The sequence below is a fragment of the Nyctibius grandis genome, chromosome 8 (genome assembly GCF_013368605.1).
Source record: "Nyctibius grandis isolate bNycGra1 chromosome 8, bNycGra1.pri, whole genome shotgun sequence".
NCBI lineage: Eukaryota > Metazoa > Chordata > Aves > Nyctibiiformes > Nyctibiidae > Nyctibius > Nyctibius grandis.
In genome coordinates this window covers 45,676,275-45,696,468 of record NC_090665.1, presented here as the reverse complement: position 1 = coordinate 45,696,468, position 20,194 = coordinate 45,676,275, and the positions used below count along the sequence as shown (strand labels likewise).

The window sequence follows — 20,194 nt, the reverse complement described above, 5'->3', positions numbered from 1 at the left end:
CGCATGCGCCGCGCTCTGCGCGTGCCCAGTGCCCGGCGCGGCGCTCCCGCCCTTTCTCGCGAGATCGGCGGCGCCGGTGTCATGGCGGCGGCGGCGGAGGAGCTGGAGGTGGACATTGAAGGCGACCCCGCGGCCGTGCCCGGAGAGGCGGCGCCGGGGTGAGTGAGGGCCGTACTGCGGGCAGGCAGCCCTGCGGCTCCGGGGAGCGCGTCCCTTCCCACCCGCGGGCAGGGTTTGTTTGGCCGCGGCGGCCGGGGTTTGTGTGAGGGGGCGGCGAGGGGGAGATGCGTCCCCGAGCCCGGCGCGGTGCCGCTCCCGCGCTGCCGCTTGCTGAGGGGCTGCCCGGGCAGGGCCGGCGCCCGGCCGCCACCGGAGCTTCCCGCCGCCGGGAGCCTCAGGGGAGAGACCTTGAAGTCTCATTGAGGGCCCGTGGCGGGGGGAAGCGCCAGCGTTGAGCATCATGGGGCAGGGCGCGGAGAGCGGGGAAGCACTGAGGGAAGGTGAACGCAGAGCTGCACTACGTGAACTGGGGACACTCGGTGGTGAGACTGCTGGGAGGCTCCTTTAAAATACACAGGCAGAAGGTGCTGCGTTGCATAACAGCGAATTTATGGAGGCAGATAGGGTCAGAAAACCGAACGTAGAGAGGGTCAGAAAAGGCAGAAGATGGGAGAGAGCCTCCTCCTCAAGTGTTGTCCCTGGCTATTTATTAGGCTTTTGGTTAACCTTTTCAACTTTCCTGCTTGCTTTGGCAAATACATGTGAGAACAATACTGTATGTGGCAGTAGTTTCCCAGCCAGAGATGTTGAGAAAAGGTATCTTAGAAGAGGAGGGAAAGAATTTAAAAGATGTCTAGATGGGGCACTTAGGGACACGGTTTAGTGGTGGGCTTGGCAGTGTTACGTTTACGGTTGGACTCGGTGATCTGAAAGGTTTTTTCCAACCTAAATGATTCTATGATTCCCGGGTAAGGGATCTGTAAACAGATGCTGAGGTGAATGGGCAGCAATTCTAACACTACAAATCCAGCCATTGCAGGTGCTGGGAGACAGGATTGTGTCGAGACAGCGGCTGAACTCACGTGCTGTTCAGGAGTAGCACCTGCATCTCCCTTATGAGGAGAGGCTGAGGGAGCTGGGTCTCTTTAGCTTAGAGAAGAGGAGACTGAGGGGTGACCTCATTAATGTTTTTAAATATGTAAAGGGCAAGTGTCATGAGGATGGAGCCAGGCTCTTCTCAGTGACATCCCTTGACAGGACAAGGGGCAATGGGTGCAAGCTGGAACACAGGAGGTTCCACATAAATATGAGGAAAAACTTCTTTACGGTGAGGGTGACGGAACACTGGAACAGGCTGCCCAGAGAGGGTATGGAGTCTCCTTCTCTGGAGACATTCAGAACCCGCCTGGACGCGTTCCTGTGTGATATGGTCTAGGCAATCCTGCCCCGGCAGGGGGATTGGACTAGATGATCTTTCGAGGTCCCTTCCAATCCCTAACATTCTGTGATTCTGTGATTGTTGGAGACTGAATACTGGGAAAAGGGGACTATCAATCTGACCCGTTTCTTGATATGCTCTGAAAGAAGCAGGAGTTGTATTGGTTTCAGGCTGTACGTGAGGATTTATGCCTACCTCTAAAGAGATGTTTGAACTGCTGGCACAAAGCAGTTCAGAATAGGAGGTGAATTTAATGTAGTAGCATTGCAGGGGATATAGGGCTAATTAGAAAAGCCCGAATGTTCTGGAAGCAAAGATTTTTGAAAACAAGTAATTATGTAAATTACTAAGGAGATTTTTATGTTGTATTAAAATAGAAGAAAGTTGATCAATGATGTTAATCAGTGGCAGCTTCCTAAAAGTGATTAGTTATTTACAAAAAAGATCAAGCAGAATGTGGATGAAGTCCATAAGAGCACTAACAACCCTGTATGATAGGCTTCTGTTAAACCTTGTGTTCATGTAAGCGTTCCTCAGGAGAAGAACAGGTTTTTCTTTATAAGGGGGTGTTTTTACCTTATTGAGGGAAAGATGTGGAAATTTTAAGTGGAGATAATAGAACTCAATGACACTTTTAATATCAAAAAAATATAGTTTTTTAATTATCCGTAAAATTGTGACTTCTTTCATTTGTGTATATTTTACATGGACCCTCCTGCTTTCAGTCATTGTGGATGAGAATTTTTACTATTGAGGGTTTCACTGGTATCTGATATAGTCTGCAATGAGATAGGTGAGGAGTTGCTACTGAGATTACTAAAAAAGATGACTTACTGAGGGGGATTTATGGTAAGTCTAGTGGAATGTTATAAGAGAATAACATTATATAATAGTCTGCAATATAGGATTTTAATTTTAGTATCTAGTTTTGTAATCTTCTTTTAATGTTTTTGTTATTTATTACACTATTATTTTAGGTCTGACAGCATTCATTTTGACTGAATATGTTTGTTTTGTTTTGAACACTGGAATCTTTTTCAGAGATCATGAAAACACAGCTTCAAGTTTGCTGCAGGATCACTATCTTGATTCATCTTGGAGAACTGATAACAGTCTTGTAAGTATTTTGTAAGTGAATAGCAAGGTTATCAGAACTTCTGTTTTCTCCATTCTCTTCCCTCCATGTACATGCTCTTTTAGGTTTTTAACTAGTGCTTTTTGCTTACTTTTAGAAGCCATTATATATTGATTCTTGATACTAACAGTAACAGTGTGACAGAATTCAAATATTAAAACCTATTTGTATTGTTTGCAGCCATGGACATTGGACAGCAGCATTAGTGAAGAAAACAGGGCTGTCATTGAGAAAATGTTGCTGGAAGAAGAGTATCCTTTTGCTGATTTGGTTGTATGTTTTCCTATGTAATAATAGAAAACTTCCTGTTTCCAAAGGAACTGGACAAATCTTTTCTTGTTAAGGTGACTGAAGCACTGTCATCTTGTAGGTAGATTGCTGAAATCAAGGAGGACCCCTGAATTAATCATCTAGCTACCTGCAGCTTCCTCTGATGCTTCTGATTTTTCAGAAAATTACTCCAAAGCTTGTCAGATTTAAGCTGGCACTGGCACCAAAAATAGCACTGTTCGTCCCTACTTCAGCTGCTTGCCCAGTGCCACCTCCAGCATTGTGCTGATGCAGCCATTTGTGTGGCTTCATAGCGAACCTGATCAAACAGCTGATATTCTTGCTGAATTGTTCTTCACTTGGGCTGGTTTACTGTCTGATTTTTGTCTGGGTACATTCATACTTCTGCCAGCGTGGAAGATGAAAACAGGAGGGAATAGCTGCTGCTTTTTTTTTCCTTTTTTTTTTTTTTTTTTTTTAAAAAAAAAAAAAGAAGTGTTGGCTTAAATAGTCTTACCCGTAGTAGCATTTCTGGCATAAGTTGACCTCACAGAGTAAGTAGGTTATAGCAATAGTAATCATGGGCCAATTTATTTTCATGTTCTTTTTGTAATTGAGTGTAGTAATATACAGTAATAAAGGAACAAGAAAATAAAGCAATTAAAGTTTTCCTAATAGAATGACTTATTGAGGCTTAATTTGAAAATAGGTAAGGTATCAGTACAATGAAAATTACTTTAGTATGTTTTCTAAGTCAAAAAAAAAAGCTATTGTAGAAACAGGATACCTAGTTTGCTGCAGGTAAAGTGAGCATGAGGGTTCAGAAGTCAAATGTGACTTCCTGATGCATTAAACTAGTAGGAGTGTGTGAAACTGTATTTCAGTTTTGAAAGCAGTGCAGTATTTGCTTCTACAGCTGAATAATTATGAACCAGTATAATTTACGTGATTATTAGAATTCTTATGTGTACAAATATCTCTGATGCTTTGAAAACTTACTTAGTAATTATTTCAGATACTATTTATCTAATAAGTCACTTTCTGAAAAAATATGGCTCAATCAAAAGGAAGTGGAGAAAAGATCTATGAAAAGGTAAGTTCTGGGAAAAATTCTCAGTTAGGTGAGAAGAAATGAAAAGTCCTTCCAAATAAGGATATTTGCTGAGATACGCAACAGCATCACAATTATTAATTTTTATTTTCACTTTGTGTTTTATTTGCAGCCCACATAAGAAAACTGGAAAAGTCGTGTACGTACATTTTAATGATTGAGTTGCATTTTTAAGTGTGGCTTCTGATTTTTGTTAAGTTACCAGACACTATTTAATAAAAAAAAAGTTGAAGTTCCCTAGTTCTTTTGATTGGCCTTCGGTTGCCTTCAGTTACTGGGATTTGAGAATATATATTTTTAAGAAAGCACTAGCTTCTGTTTCCTGTTTTCCTAGGGTGCGGTCACCTACAAAATCAGCTAGCTGCTCGTTAAAGTGGACATCAGAAGAAAAAGAACTGTTTGAACAAGGACTGGTAAGTTTGTTTACATATGTAATATCTTTAATAGAAATCATTAGTTTATCTTAAATAACAAAATAATAATTAATATAAATAAGCATGTTATATTGATCTGCTTCTGCTTTTGTACTTCTAATGTGTTAAAAATAATTGCCATCTAATATGAGTGTAATGATAAACCAGATTTATATTGATGAATCCCCCAAAACGGCTTTCTTTACCAGATTTTGTTCATGTGAGGCTGATTACAATTTAAGATCACAAAATCTCTCAAATATACAGCTTTATGAATTATACAATCATAGTGGTGGTGCTAACTACAGGAAGTATAGTGTGTGTGCTTGAGGCAAATGAGCTAATAAAGTGAAATCCTTTAACTACCGTTGTACTGTCTTTAGAGATTGTATGATGCTGACTGTAATAGGGTTTGCTTTGCCGAGTACAAATTCATTTCAGTAGGATTCCTTGGGTTAGTAGGCAGCATAATTTACAGTGTGCCTGAACTGGGTGAAGAAGGAAGATCCTCTAGCTGAGAAGAACAGCAATAATTCTTACTGTTGGATGCAATTTTCTTCTTGGTAGAAACCTCTCGGTAGTACCAAGGTTCTTTACCGTGGGCTGGCTGTACTGGTTGTGCATTTGTAATGAGTAATTGAGTTTTTAAACTCTTTTTGCACCTAAAGCGCAATGTCTGGAATGTTAGAGGTTGGGTAACTTCAGTGTGCTTTGTTCTACTAGGTGAAATTTGGCCGCCGGTGGACGAAAATTGCCAAGTTGATTGGAAGTCGTACTGTTCTACAAGTAAAGAGCTACGCTCGGCAATATTTCAAGAACAAGGTAAACAGTATCTCTGTAGTTAGCAGAAAGGCTGTTTTACAAGTATGCTGTTCTTCATGTAGCTTGATTTTAATCTGTCTTTTCAGGGTTCTGCTGTTAAAGTATGTACTCTGTTTATTCCCATATTCAGCAACGTGGAATCTGCTTATTTGCAGATTTAAATAGGAAGTCAGACCTGATTCCAAATTCCTAGAATGACCGCAGTATTTTTATTGCTGGTGTAACTAAACAATAAAGGTAGTATAATTGTAGTCTCTTATACTATTGGTAGTTAATCTGAAATTACCTGTTTTCCACTATGCAGCTGTTTCAGCTGTGTGTTGTAGTTTTAGCTTTAGTCTCATTTGAGACTTCAGGGGCATTTAAGAAGAAATTACTACTGTCTGTTTTGGCTTTTTTTAACAGAAGTACCGATTAATTTACACTTGGGCTAGAAGTATACCTATAAGGCTGTATAAAAGACAATTGCAATGGATTAAAATGTACTAAAAGTGTAAGATGAGGAAGAAACACTTCAGAATGTCTGCTGTTCAAGTTCTGACTATTTGGGAGGCAGAGGGGATTGTTCTGTTTTGCTTTCCTAAGAGTATTTTGTGTTTTCTTAAGGCAAAAAATGGTGATACTGAGAAAGAAGAGCAAAGACAGTGTGGTAGCAGTCTTCCCACTGAAGATGGGATAAGGGTAGAAGCGTGGTCATCTGGAAACTTGAGAGGCCGTGCAGACCCCAATCTGAATGCAGTGAAAATTGAAAAGCTGTCAGATGATGAAGAAGTAGACATAACTGATGACATGGATGAACTACTTTCTCCTACCTTCCAGCAAGAAACTAGAAAATCTGAATTACCTGTTATTTCAAAAAGTTCAGCTGAAGAAACAAAAGGAATGGAACATGTTTTTTCATCTGTTGGACACAGTTCTGCAATTTCTGTACCTAAAGAAGATCCTCAACATACCAAGCAAAATACAGTGGATGCATTAGTATTTCCAGGTGTTGCAGCAACATGTTCTCAGCATGTGAATGGTGATAAATCTGTGAACTTAGATTACCAGCAGTACAATAATTTTATTGAGAAAGCTGAACAAGGCAGACAAGTAACATCTCATGGTGCTAGACAGGCAACTGATCAGGAGCTTAAGGAGGAACAGAGAGACCTGGCTGATAATGGATTGCTTTTTCCTTCTCCCTGCCAAGTGGATGATGATCATCAAGAAGAAGCAGAGGAGCTTAAGCCACCTGAGCAAGAAGTGGAGGTTGACAGAAGCATCATTCTGGAAGAAGAAAAGCAAGCTATTCCTGAATTTTTTGAAGGGCGCCAGGCCAAAACACCAGAGCGTTATTTGAAAATCAGGAATTATATTTTGGATCAATGGTAAGATGCATTAATTTCATTTACTGAAATAACCCATTAAGATGACTCATGTCCTGCTTTGTTGTAGTTAAAACACTACTTAGTACTAATAGCTTACTTCTGAAAAGAGTAAAATTAATTTTATGGTAGCATTATAAAGATTGCCAGTGAACAGCACTGATTCCTAATGCTTCTTTTGCATCTTCCCATTTGTTTTTCTGGCATTCTGGAGGCTAAGCAATGAAAATACTTTGAAGCATTATGAAAATGAGTGTCCTACATCAGAACAAGCTGCATCCATTTTGGTTATGTTATTTTCTTCCAATCTTTGTCATCCTATATGTAAGAATGCATATATGGTTTTAAAGAATGGTTCCTCAAAATAACTGATTAAATTCATCCCATAATGAGGTCTGTAGCATTGTAGTACTGCCGTTACAGAAGGGCAGCTAGAAGAAATAGGGCAGATAATGTTGACCAAAAAAATACTTAAAATTTAGAATCAGTTTGCATAGTGCTTGTACATGTGAATATTTTATGTTCCATCTCCAAAGAATCAGTTTAAGGAACTTTAGTGGTTTGTGGTAGCAGGCTCAGACGACAGTTTGTTCTACAACAGTTTTGTTTTGAGTGCTTGTGATGGTTAGCTTGCTTGTAAGTAGAAAGAATTGCTGACTTTAACTCGGTTCTCATTCAGTTATCTTGTGTATTGACAGCTTGTTCTAGTGCACAGAAACTCCAAAATTCCATGAATAACCCTAAAATAAATAGTATGTGCTTTGTGAAGTTTATAGTTCTGCTGTGATCGCCATGTGTAGTGTGTGTGTCGCAGAGGGGAAAAACCACTTCAGTGGCTCGTCTTAACCTTAGCTTAAGTGGCACAATTCCTTCCTCCCCCCGTGATTTGTTTGACAATGTGCTATACTTTATTTTAGGGAGAGATGTAAACCCAAATACCTGAATAAGACTTCAGTACGTCCAGGCCTTAAGAACTGCGGTGATGTTAACTGCATTGGACGGATCCACACGTACTTGGAATTAATAGGAGCAATTAACTTTGGCTGTGGTAAAGATATTTTATTGGAAACAATTCAGAACTTAAATTCTAATCAGTTCTTGATGAACACATCTATTATTGACTGTTAGCTTTTTTTATTAAAATGAGTGTTTTCATGAAAAGGGTAAACATTAAGGTTAGTAGATGTGTAGAAGTTCACTTCATCGAAGCGTGGATGACTGCACTTAATCGGAATCAGCATCCATGTGGATAATCTTCCAACTTCTCTGTACTCTTAATGTCTTCAGTAGTAATTGTTGTTATATTGAAGTTCTGTAGAAGAGAATCTTTGTTTGGCCTGTATTTAGTATAGTCCTGTTCCAACTTATATGGCTGTAGTCTATTTTGGTATTAACGTTGAAGGACTGCTTAATGTTAGGGTGTACTGCTCACATGGAAGGCTACACGGTAATCTGTAGTAGGAAGGACCTTCTGAGCAGATTGTCTCTCATGACCTTTGAAAATCTAGAGGAGTTTGTAGCTTCCTTACAGGATTTTGGATTTTTGGTTTTCCACGAGACTTTTTTTTCCTTCCCTGCCTCCTGCTTACCACACACCAGCTGGAGGGGTGTTTTTTTTTGTTTTGTGCTTTTCTGTGTGTACAGTGTTGGATTTTTTTCCTGATACCTGCTGTATCTGAAATTCTGCCCTCCCTCTATGTAAGACAGAATTCAAGTTAATTGTTTCTTTTCCCATACTGAATTATAACTCTTTCCTAAATAAAAAAACAATGGCTTTATCCTCAGGGCTAGTTTTTCCAAGATTCAGATGTTAAAATTAGGTGACATGTTAAAAGTATATATACACCTATAAGTTACTGTTGGTTTAGTCTCTCTAGATTGCTTTTGGTCCTATGCTGAATGTCAGTCACCTAGGAGAGGAGGAATGGCCTGCTAATACATTTTGTCTGAAATAAATTAACATTAAGGAAGGAGGTTTTCCTGTCTTAAAAATGGTGTGGTAGTGGGAGGGGGCTCTATAATCAGTTAGTAATATGGCCATTGAGAGATGTCTTTTCACTGTGGGTTTTTTCATCGTTGCTTTTTTTCTTTATGGCATTTGTCATTACCTCTTATCTATGTCATTCTTGGCTCCGTACCAAAAACAAGTGGCTCCATGCTTTACTGAAGTGCAGTGTATCTCTTGTGTATCCTGTAGAACAAGCTGTCTACAACCGCCCCCAGCCAGCTGATAAAGCCCGCTCCAAAGAAGGCAAAGACACGGTGGAGGCGTACCAGCTCGCTCAGCGCTTGCAATCCATGGTACGTTCTGGTGAGGGAGGTGGGGGCAGCAAAAACCATTCAGCGTGGAGAAGGTCTTTTCAATCTTCACTTTCAAGCTAGAGCATCTCAGGAAATGTCTCCAGAAAATCGTGGAGTGTATTGATAGTGTGTGATTAAGTTGCTTGCCTTTTAACTGTTAAGTATACTAGGTATATGATATGACTTACTGACAGCCTTCTGCACACAATTAGTACTAACTCATTTATAACTACATGTATTACCAAGGTTTGCCAGATTTAATTTTCATATTCACGTTTAATGTAGCATTTTGAAATACTTCATAGCAAAATAAATCGGTTGATGAGAGGAAAACTAAATCAATCCCACTAAAAAAAATAAACTGAAATATAAAGAACTGTAGCATACCCTAGATGCAAACATACTGGGTTTATAGCTTTCTGTATTGTCCGAGCTATAATTCGGAGCTGGATAATAATGCACTGTCAGAGATGTTGATGGTCCATGGGAGCATCAACCAGGTGTTATGCTTTACAGCCTTAAAAACTGAAAACTTCACTGATGATATTTCATGACAGACCGTGAACTACTTAATTCTACAGAGCCCCAGGGTGTTCTTTCTTTTCTGGAAGTATGTCATAGCGTTAGTAACACTCCTGTGGCAGTGACCTGTTGGGCGATGCTCTTATGGCTGATGAAGTGAATGCAGCTTTTCAGGAGTATGATCCTTGACCCATGTTGATTTGCTTGCTGCAGCGTACCAGAAGACGGCGAGTGCGAGACCCCTGGGGAAACTGGTGTGATGCAAAGGATTTGGAAGGACAGACATTTGAGGTAACCCTTCCTTACCAAATTAATTCTTGCTAATTGCTAGCAGGTGGTGTTGCATCAAATATACAAGGGAAACAGACGTGCGATAGGTACTTAACCTCTTGTTGTAGAAGCAATAATTTGAAAATAATGTAGCAGCTGTTACATCTTCCTGCTGCTGATAAATACAGCTGTACCTTGGTGTTTGCAAAGGTGTTCACGTTGTGAGCGTGTGTGGCCCTCCACTGTTTGATGCCTGTAAAGCTTTTTGCCTTGTCTTGTAGGAGATTTCATGACCCTTTGTTTTCAGTGAACTGCCTTACTAAAGCTAAGGGTATGGGATAGGAGAATAAGATTTAAATATTTTTTTTTTCAGTCTTTGATTTGTTTGTGCTTACAATGCAGGTGTTAACGAGTTCCTAATATCAATGCTGTTACTAGCAATATCTCCAGAAATACTGTGGTTTATGAAGTGCTTAAAAAAAATCTTGCAAGTTTTAAGTATTTTATAGAATACTTGGAAGCACAATGTCCACTTAAGCATGTCCATTCCTGCAATTTCAGAATACAGTAGAAGTGAGGAACTGTAAACATCCTATTTTTGTTGTGTAGAAAACCACTTAAATTTGCAACCTTCAGTAATAAGCACCTGTAACAACTACTTCCGTAATGTTATAATGCCATACCTATTTTTGAGTAACTGTGGTTAATAATTGTGACACTTTCTGCAAAATACATATTTGGATGGAAATACAGTTTGGAAACACTCCTCCCTAAAGAGATGTCATGATAAATTCTGGCCATGGATTGTAATGGCAGATTTTCTCCTTAGCTTTCACACTTGCATTTATGCATGGTTTGCGATACGGGCTGTGATTTTACTGTATTTGATTGACTTGGGGAATGTAAGAATTCTCTCATCAGTTGTTTGTGGACTAGATCTCTGATTGTCAGTACTTTCACACTGCTGCATTCTGCTATGGCTGTTGCACTCCATCTTGAGTAGTCCTGTAACACACTCAAATTTATAGCATATCCAGAGGACACCGATGTCAAGAATTTGTTCTGGGCTGGTTTTGGAATCACTACTGAAAGAGCACTTAAGTCCTTAAGAGACATTTTATTTTTTAAAACTTTTTTTAGCATCTGTCTGCTGAAGAATTAGCGAGAAGAAGAGAGGAAGAAAAACTGAAACCTGCAAAATCTTCTAAAGGTTCAAGACAAATAAAAAGGTATTATTTGATGTACATTTTGTTCAACCATAGATCTTCTAGAAGTGAAATAAATGTCTTGGGTAGTGTCCGGCTGGGATGCTGCAAATCATTAATATGTATTACGATCTGAAATAACATTTATGCATTTCAGATGTTTCGTATTGAAATTCAGGAGTGTGGGTAGGGAAGTTTCTGTATTTGGTGGAAGTCATCCTAGTGTGGGATGAGAAAATCCAGTAAAGAAAACACAGTTATTCCTCCTCTGCCAAGGAGACGGAGGGAAACTTGAAAGGTTTCCTGACTGTCCTACATCTTCAGAGAAACTTTCTTTCATTTTATAGTTCCTTTGATCCCTTTCAGCTGATACCGTGCTGTGTTTTCACTGAAGAAAAACAGGTATGTACCTCTGAGTGAATAATCAAGAATGCTTTCTTTCTTACGTTACTTTTCTTACACTCATTATTGCGTTTATCATTTCAGGAACCTTTTCAGGTGAAAGTGTCTTCCGAAGCACTTCTAATAATGGATTTGGTGAGGATTAAGTTTTATCGTTCAAAAAGCTATGATGTTTATGTTGTGGGGTTTTGGTTTGTGGTTTATTTTTTTTTTTTATGGGCAACATAAGAAGATTGAGAAATACAGAACTTACACTAACTTCTTTTCATTCAGACCTAGAAGTGAGAATCTAGTATTAATAAAGCCCCTAAAGATGAATGTTTTTTTTATATTGTGCTTTTTCTAGAAGGTAAATAGTTTACGTTAACAAGAGTGTTACTACTCTCTGTCATATGCTAAATATAATTTGCTTAAAGCTACTTTCTAAAATGAACTGCCGTTCTGAAATCTTACAGGTTCATTTTCTGCTAGTCTGGGAATTGCTTTTGTGTTTGTAAAGCAATGTGTGGTTTTTTAATAACCACAGGCTGTACCAAAATGGGTGCAGTTCAGCACTGCACAGCATTGCACAGGCTTCGGTTTCTGAAGCTGGCATTGCTTCCTCTGTGGAAGTGTTACACAAACACACTGTGTAATAAGCAAACGTAATCTGTTCTGTTTGCTTTAAATTGGAACACCGGGTGTTTGAGCATCTTTAGCTGTCCTGAGTTTTCCTTCTAAATGTCATTGAGAAGTTCCTGACTTGTAGCTGTGAGCCAGTGTATTCTGTCGTGTGCAGATCAAAACTAGGAGAAATTATGCAACTTTAATAATTGTTTAATATCATTTTAGCACTCTCATGTGTCTATGGCAGAAGTAATAGGGCTGCTTGGTGGAAGATACTCTGAAGCTGATAAAATTGTAGAAGTAAGTGTATCTTTACATGTTCTCTAAAATACTAAAACTGTTATGATAATATATGTAATTTGAATAGATGTAAATGCTATTTCTGAAGGGCAACTACTTAAATATATTAGAGTTGAAGTCAGTTACTGTAGTTTTGAAATGTTAGAGTTGTGCTTATGTTGAAGTGTTGGCCTGTCAGCTCTATCATGAAGAAGACTCTTAAAATTCTTCAAATTTTATAGAACTGGTGGAGATTTCTTGCATTTATCTATCTGGAGGCTTTTTTCACAGGTTTGTGCAGCAGAGCCGTGCAACAGTCTCAGTACAGGACTGCAGTGCGAGATGGATCCAGTATCTCAAACGCAGGCCTCGGAAACGCTGGCTGCCAGAGGGTACAGCGTGATTGGGTGGTACCACTCCCACCCGGCCTTCGACCCCAACCCCTCCATCCGCGATATCGACACTCAGGCGAAATACCAGGTACTTGCTAATCTGCACATTAAAAATAAATAAATAGCAAAAAAAACCCCCAGCAGCCCTAAAGCTTCCCTGGTATTTACGATGTTAATACAGATTATTTTAAAATAAGTGCATTCATAAATTGACATAAATTCTATTTTTTTAATTCCAGAATGCTGTTGTGAAAAAAAAGGTTGTATTTCTTTTGTGTGTTTTTTTTTGTGTGTGTTTTTGTTTTTTTTAGAGTTATTTCTCCAGGGGTGGTGCCATGTTCATTGGAATGATTATAAGTCCTTACAACCGAAATAATCCTCTTCCATATTCTCAGATAACTTGTCTAGTAATTAGCGATGAGATCAGTTCTGATGGGTCCTACCGTAAGTACCAATATTTTATCCATTGTCTTAATTGTTCTTTTGGATACTAAGGGGAAAAATATTGTTTATTCTTGAACACGAGAAATAGGTGTTTACATGTTTGTGTTGGTAACTTGTGCTGTATAAAACCAGGAATTTCACTTAAAGAGTAATCCCGCAAGTAGTCTGTGCTGTCATGACAAGAACATACAGGTATAGGCAGAAGATTGGTTTGCTGTTATTTCCCACAATCTGTGAAAAAAAAATAAAAGGGTTGGGACAAGGGCTGCTGTTGTTTACATACAGTATCCATATGTATAGCTGAGAAACTGCTTCGCACATATTACGTAGACTTTGCTGTGTTACAAAATTCTGAACGGATCCTCTGATGGAGGAGAAAGAAGTGTAATAGCAAAGAACTGGCTGCTGTAGTGGCCACCAATCCTTACTTGAGTAACTCAGCATTTAGAAGGTCAAAGGATCAAACTTGCCAGCTGTCCAGGAAAAGACAAGCTATGAAAGATGAAATGCTGTGCTGGCATGAATCCAGCATAAGAGAACAAATTCTTCATTAAAAATGTTACTGGCATTTCATGGAAATGGGACGTTTTCCTTTCTTGAATAGTTAAGAACATATCACACAAAATGTGTGGTATTTCAAGTGATGATCAGATCTTCTGCTCATTCCCTGACATTAATTTGAGGAATATACCATGTACCAGTATATGGTTATGGCGCTGCCTCTTCTTTCTCCTCCCCCCTTCCCCTGTTCTTGCATCCAGCCTCGGAGGTTTCCAGTTTTCTTGGCAAGGCCATAGCAGCGGCCGTGCGAGCCGACAGTTCCCCCTCTGTTTGTTCCTGTGGAAGTGAGCAAGGGAGACCATCTGCCTACAGACTTGCTTCATGGTCCTGGGGGAAGTGACATGGTGGCCACAGCTGTGCAATAATTCCTGTTTACCATACTGATAGTACCGTAATTTCATCCTCATTTCCCATTGGGGTGTGGAGTTAAAATACTTAGAAACTTTGCCCTTAGAAGTAGACCTTTTTTTGGTCACATACATTTTCTCTCTCCGATTAATTTTTATGTTTATCTCCTGAAATCAGCTTTTTACAAAATGGGATCTCCACTGCCTCTTTGGAAAAGTGATACCCTGGCAGCAGCACTGTAGTACTGAGCAAATGAACAAAAATCAGTGTTTCATACGAGCCATAAATATCTCTATAGATTAATTCTTTGTCTTGGAAATGCCTTCTGCACTGAACACCTTTCACATTTGAGATACTATTTCCTATTTGAATGCATTTATCGCGTGCTTTTCACTTACTCTGAGGTCTAGCTGGAAAGCATGTGTTTCATATCGTTAAATTCTTACTATCTTGGAAAGGTTTTTTTTTGGTTGTTTTTTTTTCTTAAATGACTTACCAAAAATCAGGGAGAAAGAAAGAGACTGTAAATTTCAGTAACTGAATTGTGTTCTGCAAGTAATTTTCTGGTGTTCCTTTAGCATACTTTCTAAATTCCTCTTCCACTTGCAATAAACTAGAAGAATTTCTTCCTTCAGGAACAAAATCCCTCTGAAATCTAGAACAAGACTCAGCCACTTCATCAGCCAGTTCATACATGAAAAATAAAACCTTTTTATTCACTTAATACCCACATAGATCTTACAGAGACTACAACGGCGTAAATGGTAATAGGTTATAAAAATTTATCTTGCTATTTTTCTGTTATGTTGTACATTTCTGTGTGTTTCCTTATGGCATGAGGAATTGGCGAGGGCAGGGAGGAGAACAGGTTTGTTCCCTCCTCCCACCAAAACTAAATTTGGAATCCAAAATACATCATACTTTAACTCCCTTAATATTGGCAGCCTTCTGCAGTCCATAATAAATTACAAACGCTTGTGGGGAAGGAAGGGATTGCACTGCAACTAAAAAAGAAAAAGAAAAAAAAGTGGAGTGTACTCGAAACACTGAATAATCGTGTTGCATTGATTACAGGCCTGCCCTACAAATTTGAAGTGCAGCAGATGTTGGATGAACCTCAGTGGGAATTAATATTTGAAAAAACAAGATGGATAATTGAAAAATACAGATCCTGCCATAGGTATGTCTGCTTCCATTAGAAATAGCAGCCAGTTCAGAATTTTTGCATGTTTATTATTGATGTTTCAGTGAAGATGTGTGTCTGCTTTCTACAGCACTACTATTTGTTTTTCTTTCAACAGCAGTGTCCCCATGAATAAAATTTTTCATAGAGATTCTGACCTGACTTGTTTGCAGAAAGTAAGTTTTCTTCTTTTACTTTTTAGCTTTTTAAATTTTAAACATTTTATTGAATGTTAATGTTTGTATCATCAGAAGTCACCTGAAGTTACATTTTTACAAATTGGAGATGTAAACTAATCACAATGAATGACTGCTCTAGTGCAGCTTATGAACTTACAACGAAAATAATGTTCATTTGAGAGAGCTGAGGACAACAGTTACGTGCAGATAGCAAGTTTTAACCTCGGTTTGGAGAAAAAAAAATGTCACATTAATACTGTCTCTCCTCAGCATGCCGTATGCTTTCAGTGGTGAGAGCTGCATGTGTTTTGAGAGGAGATTTGGACTTCCTAGTCCTTTGTTCGGTCAGTGAAGTAGCGCTGTGCCGTGTTTGTCGTGCGTAAGTGGGAACTTGAATTTTCCAGCCGGTGTAGTCGTTGCTGTGAAGTTCTGAACAACTACAGCTGTAACGTGAATTGCACAAACAAGACAGAAAATCCACCCAAAGCAAAAGACATAAACAGAAAACACGTACACAATGATTACCCACAGCTGACTTTTATTTTCCTTTTCAGTGGCTTTGGTTATAAACAGCTAAAATCTAAAACTGAGTTGGTAGAATACTCCTGGATTTAGCTGTTGTGTAATTGGCTTGAAAGAACTGGTTTTAAATCACCCATGTATTCCTGTGGGACTGTTCCTTTCTAAAATTTATATTGTACAGTTGAACACTTTCAGTAGCATTAATCCTAAATAAAAATCCCTCTGGAATACTTATCAGCTAGAAGGGGAAACAAATAAACTCAGGAAAAATAAAAATTTTTTTAAATCTCCTTTTCTTTTGACTAGCTTTTGGAGTGCATGAGGAAGACTTTGGGCAAGACAAACTGCTTCGTTGCTGAGGAGTTCTTGACTCAGATAGAAAACTTATTCCTTTCCACCTACAAGACTGAGAAAGAGAGTAATGCTGAAGAAAATGAGAGTGAATGTTCCAATGAATTGCCAATGTGATGGCTTTAACAAAACCAAATTACGGAATTTTGATTTTATTTTTTCCTTTTCTTCCTTTCCTCCCCATTGTGTCAACTCTTTCAGAATTATTATCCATTTTAGTAGTCGCTGTTACGGAATCCAGTGTCCTCGTATTGTTACGGTTTAAGCATACTTTGAAAAACCCCTGATGTGTGTGACCTGACTACATGAGGAACGCTTAATCCTAACCTTTTGTAAAAAAACAGTGCCACAGAATTAATTGATTGACCAAGTGTCTGCCTTTCGGGAAGAAGGACAGCCTGGCAAGAATACTGTGCTTCAGTCTTTGAGGGGGGGTCTGTCCTCTCCCAAGTCTTTCAGTTTGGGAATTGTATTTTATTTTTCATCTACAGGTGCACATCTAACTCGGAATGAATTTGTTCCTTAATGCTTTAGAGATTGTAAGTTTGAATGAATTCACAAAAGAGAAACTTACAACTTAACTGAAAATTGTGTAGCTCACCTATTTCAGACTTCCCTGGTATCCAGTCTGAAGCTTTATTCAGTTGTGCTTTAGTACATAATCTGATTTCTTTTTAATAATTTTTTCCCCCTTGATCCCTATGGTCAGGAATCTTTTTGGCACGTTCTTTGCCATCTTGCTGCTTTATTTGGGGAGGAGAAGCTGGCAAGTTTTCCTGACTTCTCAGTAGTAGTTGTGCTTGTTTCCAGTGGAAATGGTAACTCCTGTCTTGTTACAGGTTGCAGTCTTTCTGATCTTCCATTCTACGGGGAGGTATTACGTTGTTCTGCCAGGTCATTGTGGTTTGTCCACTTCTAATTGCCACTGTTTCCTGTGGAAACAAGAGCTCTTGACTGATGGCAAACTTAGTGCAACAAGCAGAAAAGTATTTGTCTTTTTAATTAAAAACCACCAACTTTTATATTCAGACTCTTCTCTATAATGTGCAGTTCAATAAGAAAACACAGTTTTGTATCAGTTCTTCAGTTATAATTTCATACAAGTATATATTCAGATAAACTAGTGATAAACAGATTGATCTTGATTGAGGAGTTTCTTGATTGCTACTTGGAAATGTTTCATGAGGTATATCACTGTGAATCTTTATCGAAAAAAACTGCTTTAAATTTTGCTTTCTAAATCATGAGGAAACTTGACTTATATACAGCTGATGCTATTTACACAGATTTATTTTGAGGAGAGTTTCTCAGGTCTAAAATATATTTGAAAACATGAAGCAAGCAAGACTTGAGTTTATATCTAGAGGTGACAATGGGCTTGATTCTTATTTTAAAAAATATGTGTGTGTATATATCTAGTCCTACATAAGTGGCATTTAAGATTTTATATGTTTACACTTTTAACTTCAGCTTTTCATTTGTATAAAGAGTGTGAAAAGCTTTAAAATTGTAGAGTTGCATCCCAAGGAGGGGCCTCCTTACAGGAAGTTAACGTTCCTTTTTTACCATGCCTCATAAACCGTTAGTCTCTTTCTCTTCCCAAGTGGAAGGTGCAGAGCCTGATCATAGGGAAGTGTGAGCCCTTGATACTCGGTGATTCTCCCAATGCAGATTCAAGAGGTGTGGACTTAAAAATATTGGTGAACGTTCTGTGCTGTCGTCTACATTCAGATCTGCTGGTGCTCAGCTCAGCTTTAGATACCACTACTATGTATAATTTACAGACTTGGTGTATCCATCTGTATAAGGCATGTTGACTCAGTCTGCATATATTCTAAAATGTCACCTTTGGGGCTTCCTAATTAAAAATCCTGCATGGCTTTCTCTATTTCTAGTTTAAACTACACTCTTGGTGAGAAAGCATTCCTTCCCTACTTCGTTGGGGTCTGCAGTGTCAAGTATTCTTTTGCCATTTTGCATAGGTTACTCTCTAGAAAAATCATACAGTACAAATGTACATACTGAAAGCTGTAATTAGTTCTGATTTGTAGGAAGAGGATTTTGAACCTCTTGTGCAACAGCAATGTGAAGTAGATACTGTTCATTGTCCACATACGGTCTATTTCCAGCCATTTAGGGATGGATGTCAGTATTACCCAAGTAGTGGTTAACGACTAATGTGCTGGCTGCTTCTCTGTTTAATGATTAAAATGAGTTAAAGTAATATGGTTGTATTAATTGGATTTAACAGTGATGTTACCTGAGAAAAGTTTTGAGTAAAACATACTTTTGAAGCAGTGTGTCACTTGAGGACGTGGTGCAGTATTGAGCCTTTGATACGCACACAAAGACTCCAGATTTTCTCAGAGTTCCTTAGCAGGGACGTGGGGGAGGAAATGGAACTGCTCGTGCCCCCGTAATGCAGTACTGTCCCACGGTGTTGTATGGGAACTGGAAATACCACAGTCGTGATGCTAAGTACTGATTTTGTTGGCAGGAGCCATGGTAAGAAAATAACTAACCTACTTTTCATGATTTAGTTTGACTGCGTGGTTAATAATAAGAGTTTGGAAGTTGCATGCTTCTAAGAAGATAAAAATCTATTTTACTAATACTACCAGTTTTGCTACCAAACACATATAAGGCATTAAATATTTTTATTGTGAAGCTCTTTTTTTTTTTTTTTTTTTTTCCCCACCCAGCTATTATTTTTATGCTTGTTTTGCTTCATTGTACCTATTGTGAACTAGTACACAATTTTTTTAGGTAGGGGCAGCTGTTACCCCTTGCCAAGTTGTTGCTCAGGAGATGGGAAATGGTTGAGCAGCAAGTACAATGATACAAATGGAAGAGTTCAACAGTTTAAAAATGAAGAAACAAAAAAAAAGAAAAACCCCAAAGCCCTAAGATGTAACTTCTGGCCAATCTCCTTTATGGAGCATTTGTTGGCTGAGTCAAGTTTTGCTACCCCAGTTACCAGCAGTGCTTCTTCACAGCGCTGTATGCCTTCTGCTCCAGGCGTGGGCAGGGGAATGCCCATGTTTTTTTTAAATAAGTAACTTTCCAAGAACATTCAGTTAAGGAAAGCAAACAACGAACAGAAGCGAACCCCAAACCAGCCAAACAAAAAAGTTAACACTGTTGCCATTGCTGTTAAGTACTTTTTCCCCTGTTGCTTGCTGCTTTGGTATTCCTGACTGCTGCTATACAAGAGTCTGCTAATAAAGACTGTACATGCAGTACCTTGGAAGATGTGTTCCCCATTTGTAATGGCTCCTTGTCTCTTGAGCGTCAGATCTGGTATTTCTTTACTCCAAGTCAGGACCAGTAACAAAGGGACTCGGTGAGTTCAGTGCCACTAGAGGGGGCTTTGGCACAGCTGATGCCAAAAAGGGTTTGCACTAAGAGCAAAACTGTTTTTACTAGTGCACGTGAACTTCTGGCCACGGATTAAATTTTATGGGTAGTAGCCGTGTGCCGCGGTAGAGATTTGTTTCTTTCATTTGTTCTTACAAACCCTCTGCTTTAGTCTGCTTCAGAAAATTACCCAGTGGGACTTTGTGACAGGGCTGCCAGGATGGTAGATGGCTATTTTCCACCCTGGTTTCACAGCTAATCCTGGCTGTAGGATCACTACAGTAATGTAATGGGTTTGTTTTCAGGGGCAACTCCCGTGGGTTTTGAAGGTGATCATCAGATTACGTGTCAAACAACTGTATTCCTTACCCAAATTTCAACCAAGTGTGTTGGTTCTAGCTCTATTTCTGCCAGCAGCAGGAGCCAAGTAACTCTTTCGTGCTGTGCTAGCAGAGAATATGGTCTGCTGGGTGTTACTGAGCTATGAGGACAGCGTGTTGTGTAGGGGAAAGAGATGCTGTGGAGGTGGAAAGCGAGCAGCACGGGGGTGTACAGCGCACCTCGCGAGGCGTGTGGCAGAGCAGTGCACCCCGCCGTCACGAGGGGAAGGGAACGCTGTGCCTTTGCTGCAAACCCCACGGAGGAGGCGAGGGATGTCGGGGTGCGTGCAGGGTGACTCCAGCCAGCCCCACAGAGCCAGCACATGGGAGGCAGCT

General features: G+C 39.3%; 1 protein-coding gene across 2 annotated transcripts; it reads left to right on the top strand.

Moving 5' to 3' along the window:
* Positions 1-72: 72 nt before the first annotated feature.
* MYSM1 (Myb like, SWIRM and MPN domains 1) lies at positions 73-19,480 on the top strand. 2 transcript variants are annotated; one of them, XM_068405965.1, is made up of 20 exons: positions 73-158; positions 2,480-2,555; positions 2,754-2,824; positions 3,859-3,936; positions 4,067-4,093; positions 4,289-4,367; positions 5,091-5,189; positions 5,796-6,559; positions 7,474-7,604; positions 8,754-8,857; positions 9,593-9,670; positions 10,790-10,878; positions 11,202-11,256; positions 11,341-11,391; positions 12,088-12,162; positions 12,433-12,621; positions 12,845-12,977; positions 14,961-15,066; positions 15,191-15,245; positions 16,077-19,480. In XM_068405965.1, the coding sequence occupies exons 1-20, from the start codon at positions 82-84 to the stop codon at positions 16,236-16,238; spliced, it is 2,499 nt and encodes an 832-aa protein (XP_068262066.1). In that variant the 5' UTR covers positions 73-81; the 3' UTR covers positions 16,239-19,480. The 2 variants fall into 2 exon arrangements, with proteins under 2 accessions (XP_068262066.1, XP_068262065.1); XM_068405964.1 differs by having other exon boundaries at positions 15,188-15,245.
* Positions 19,481-20,194: the final 714 nt, after the last annotated feature.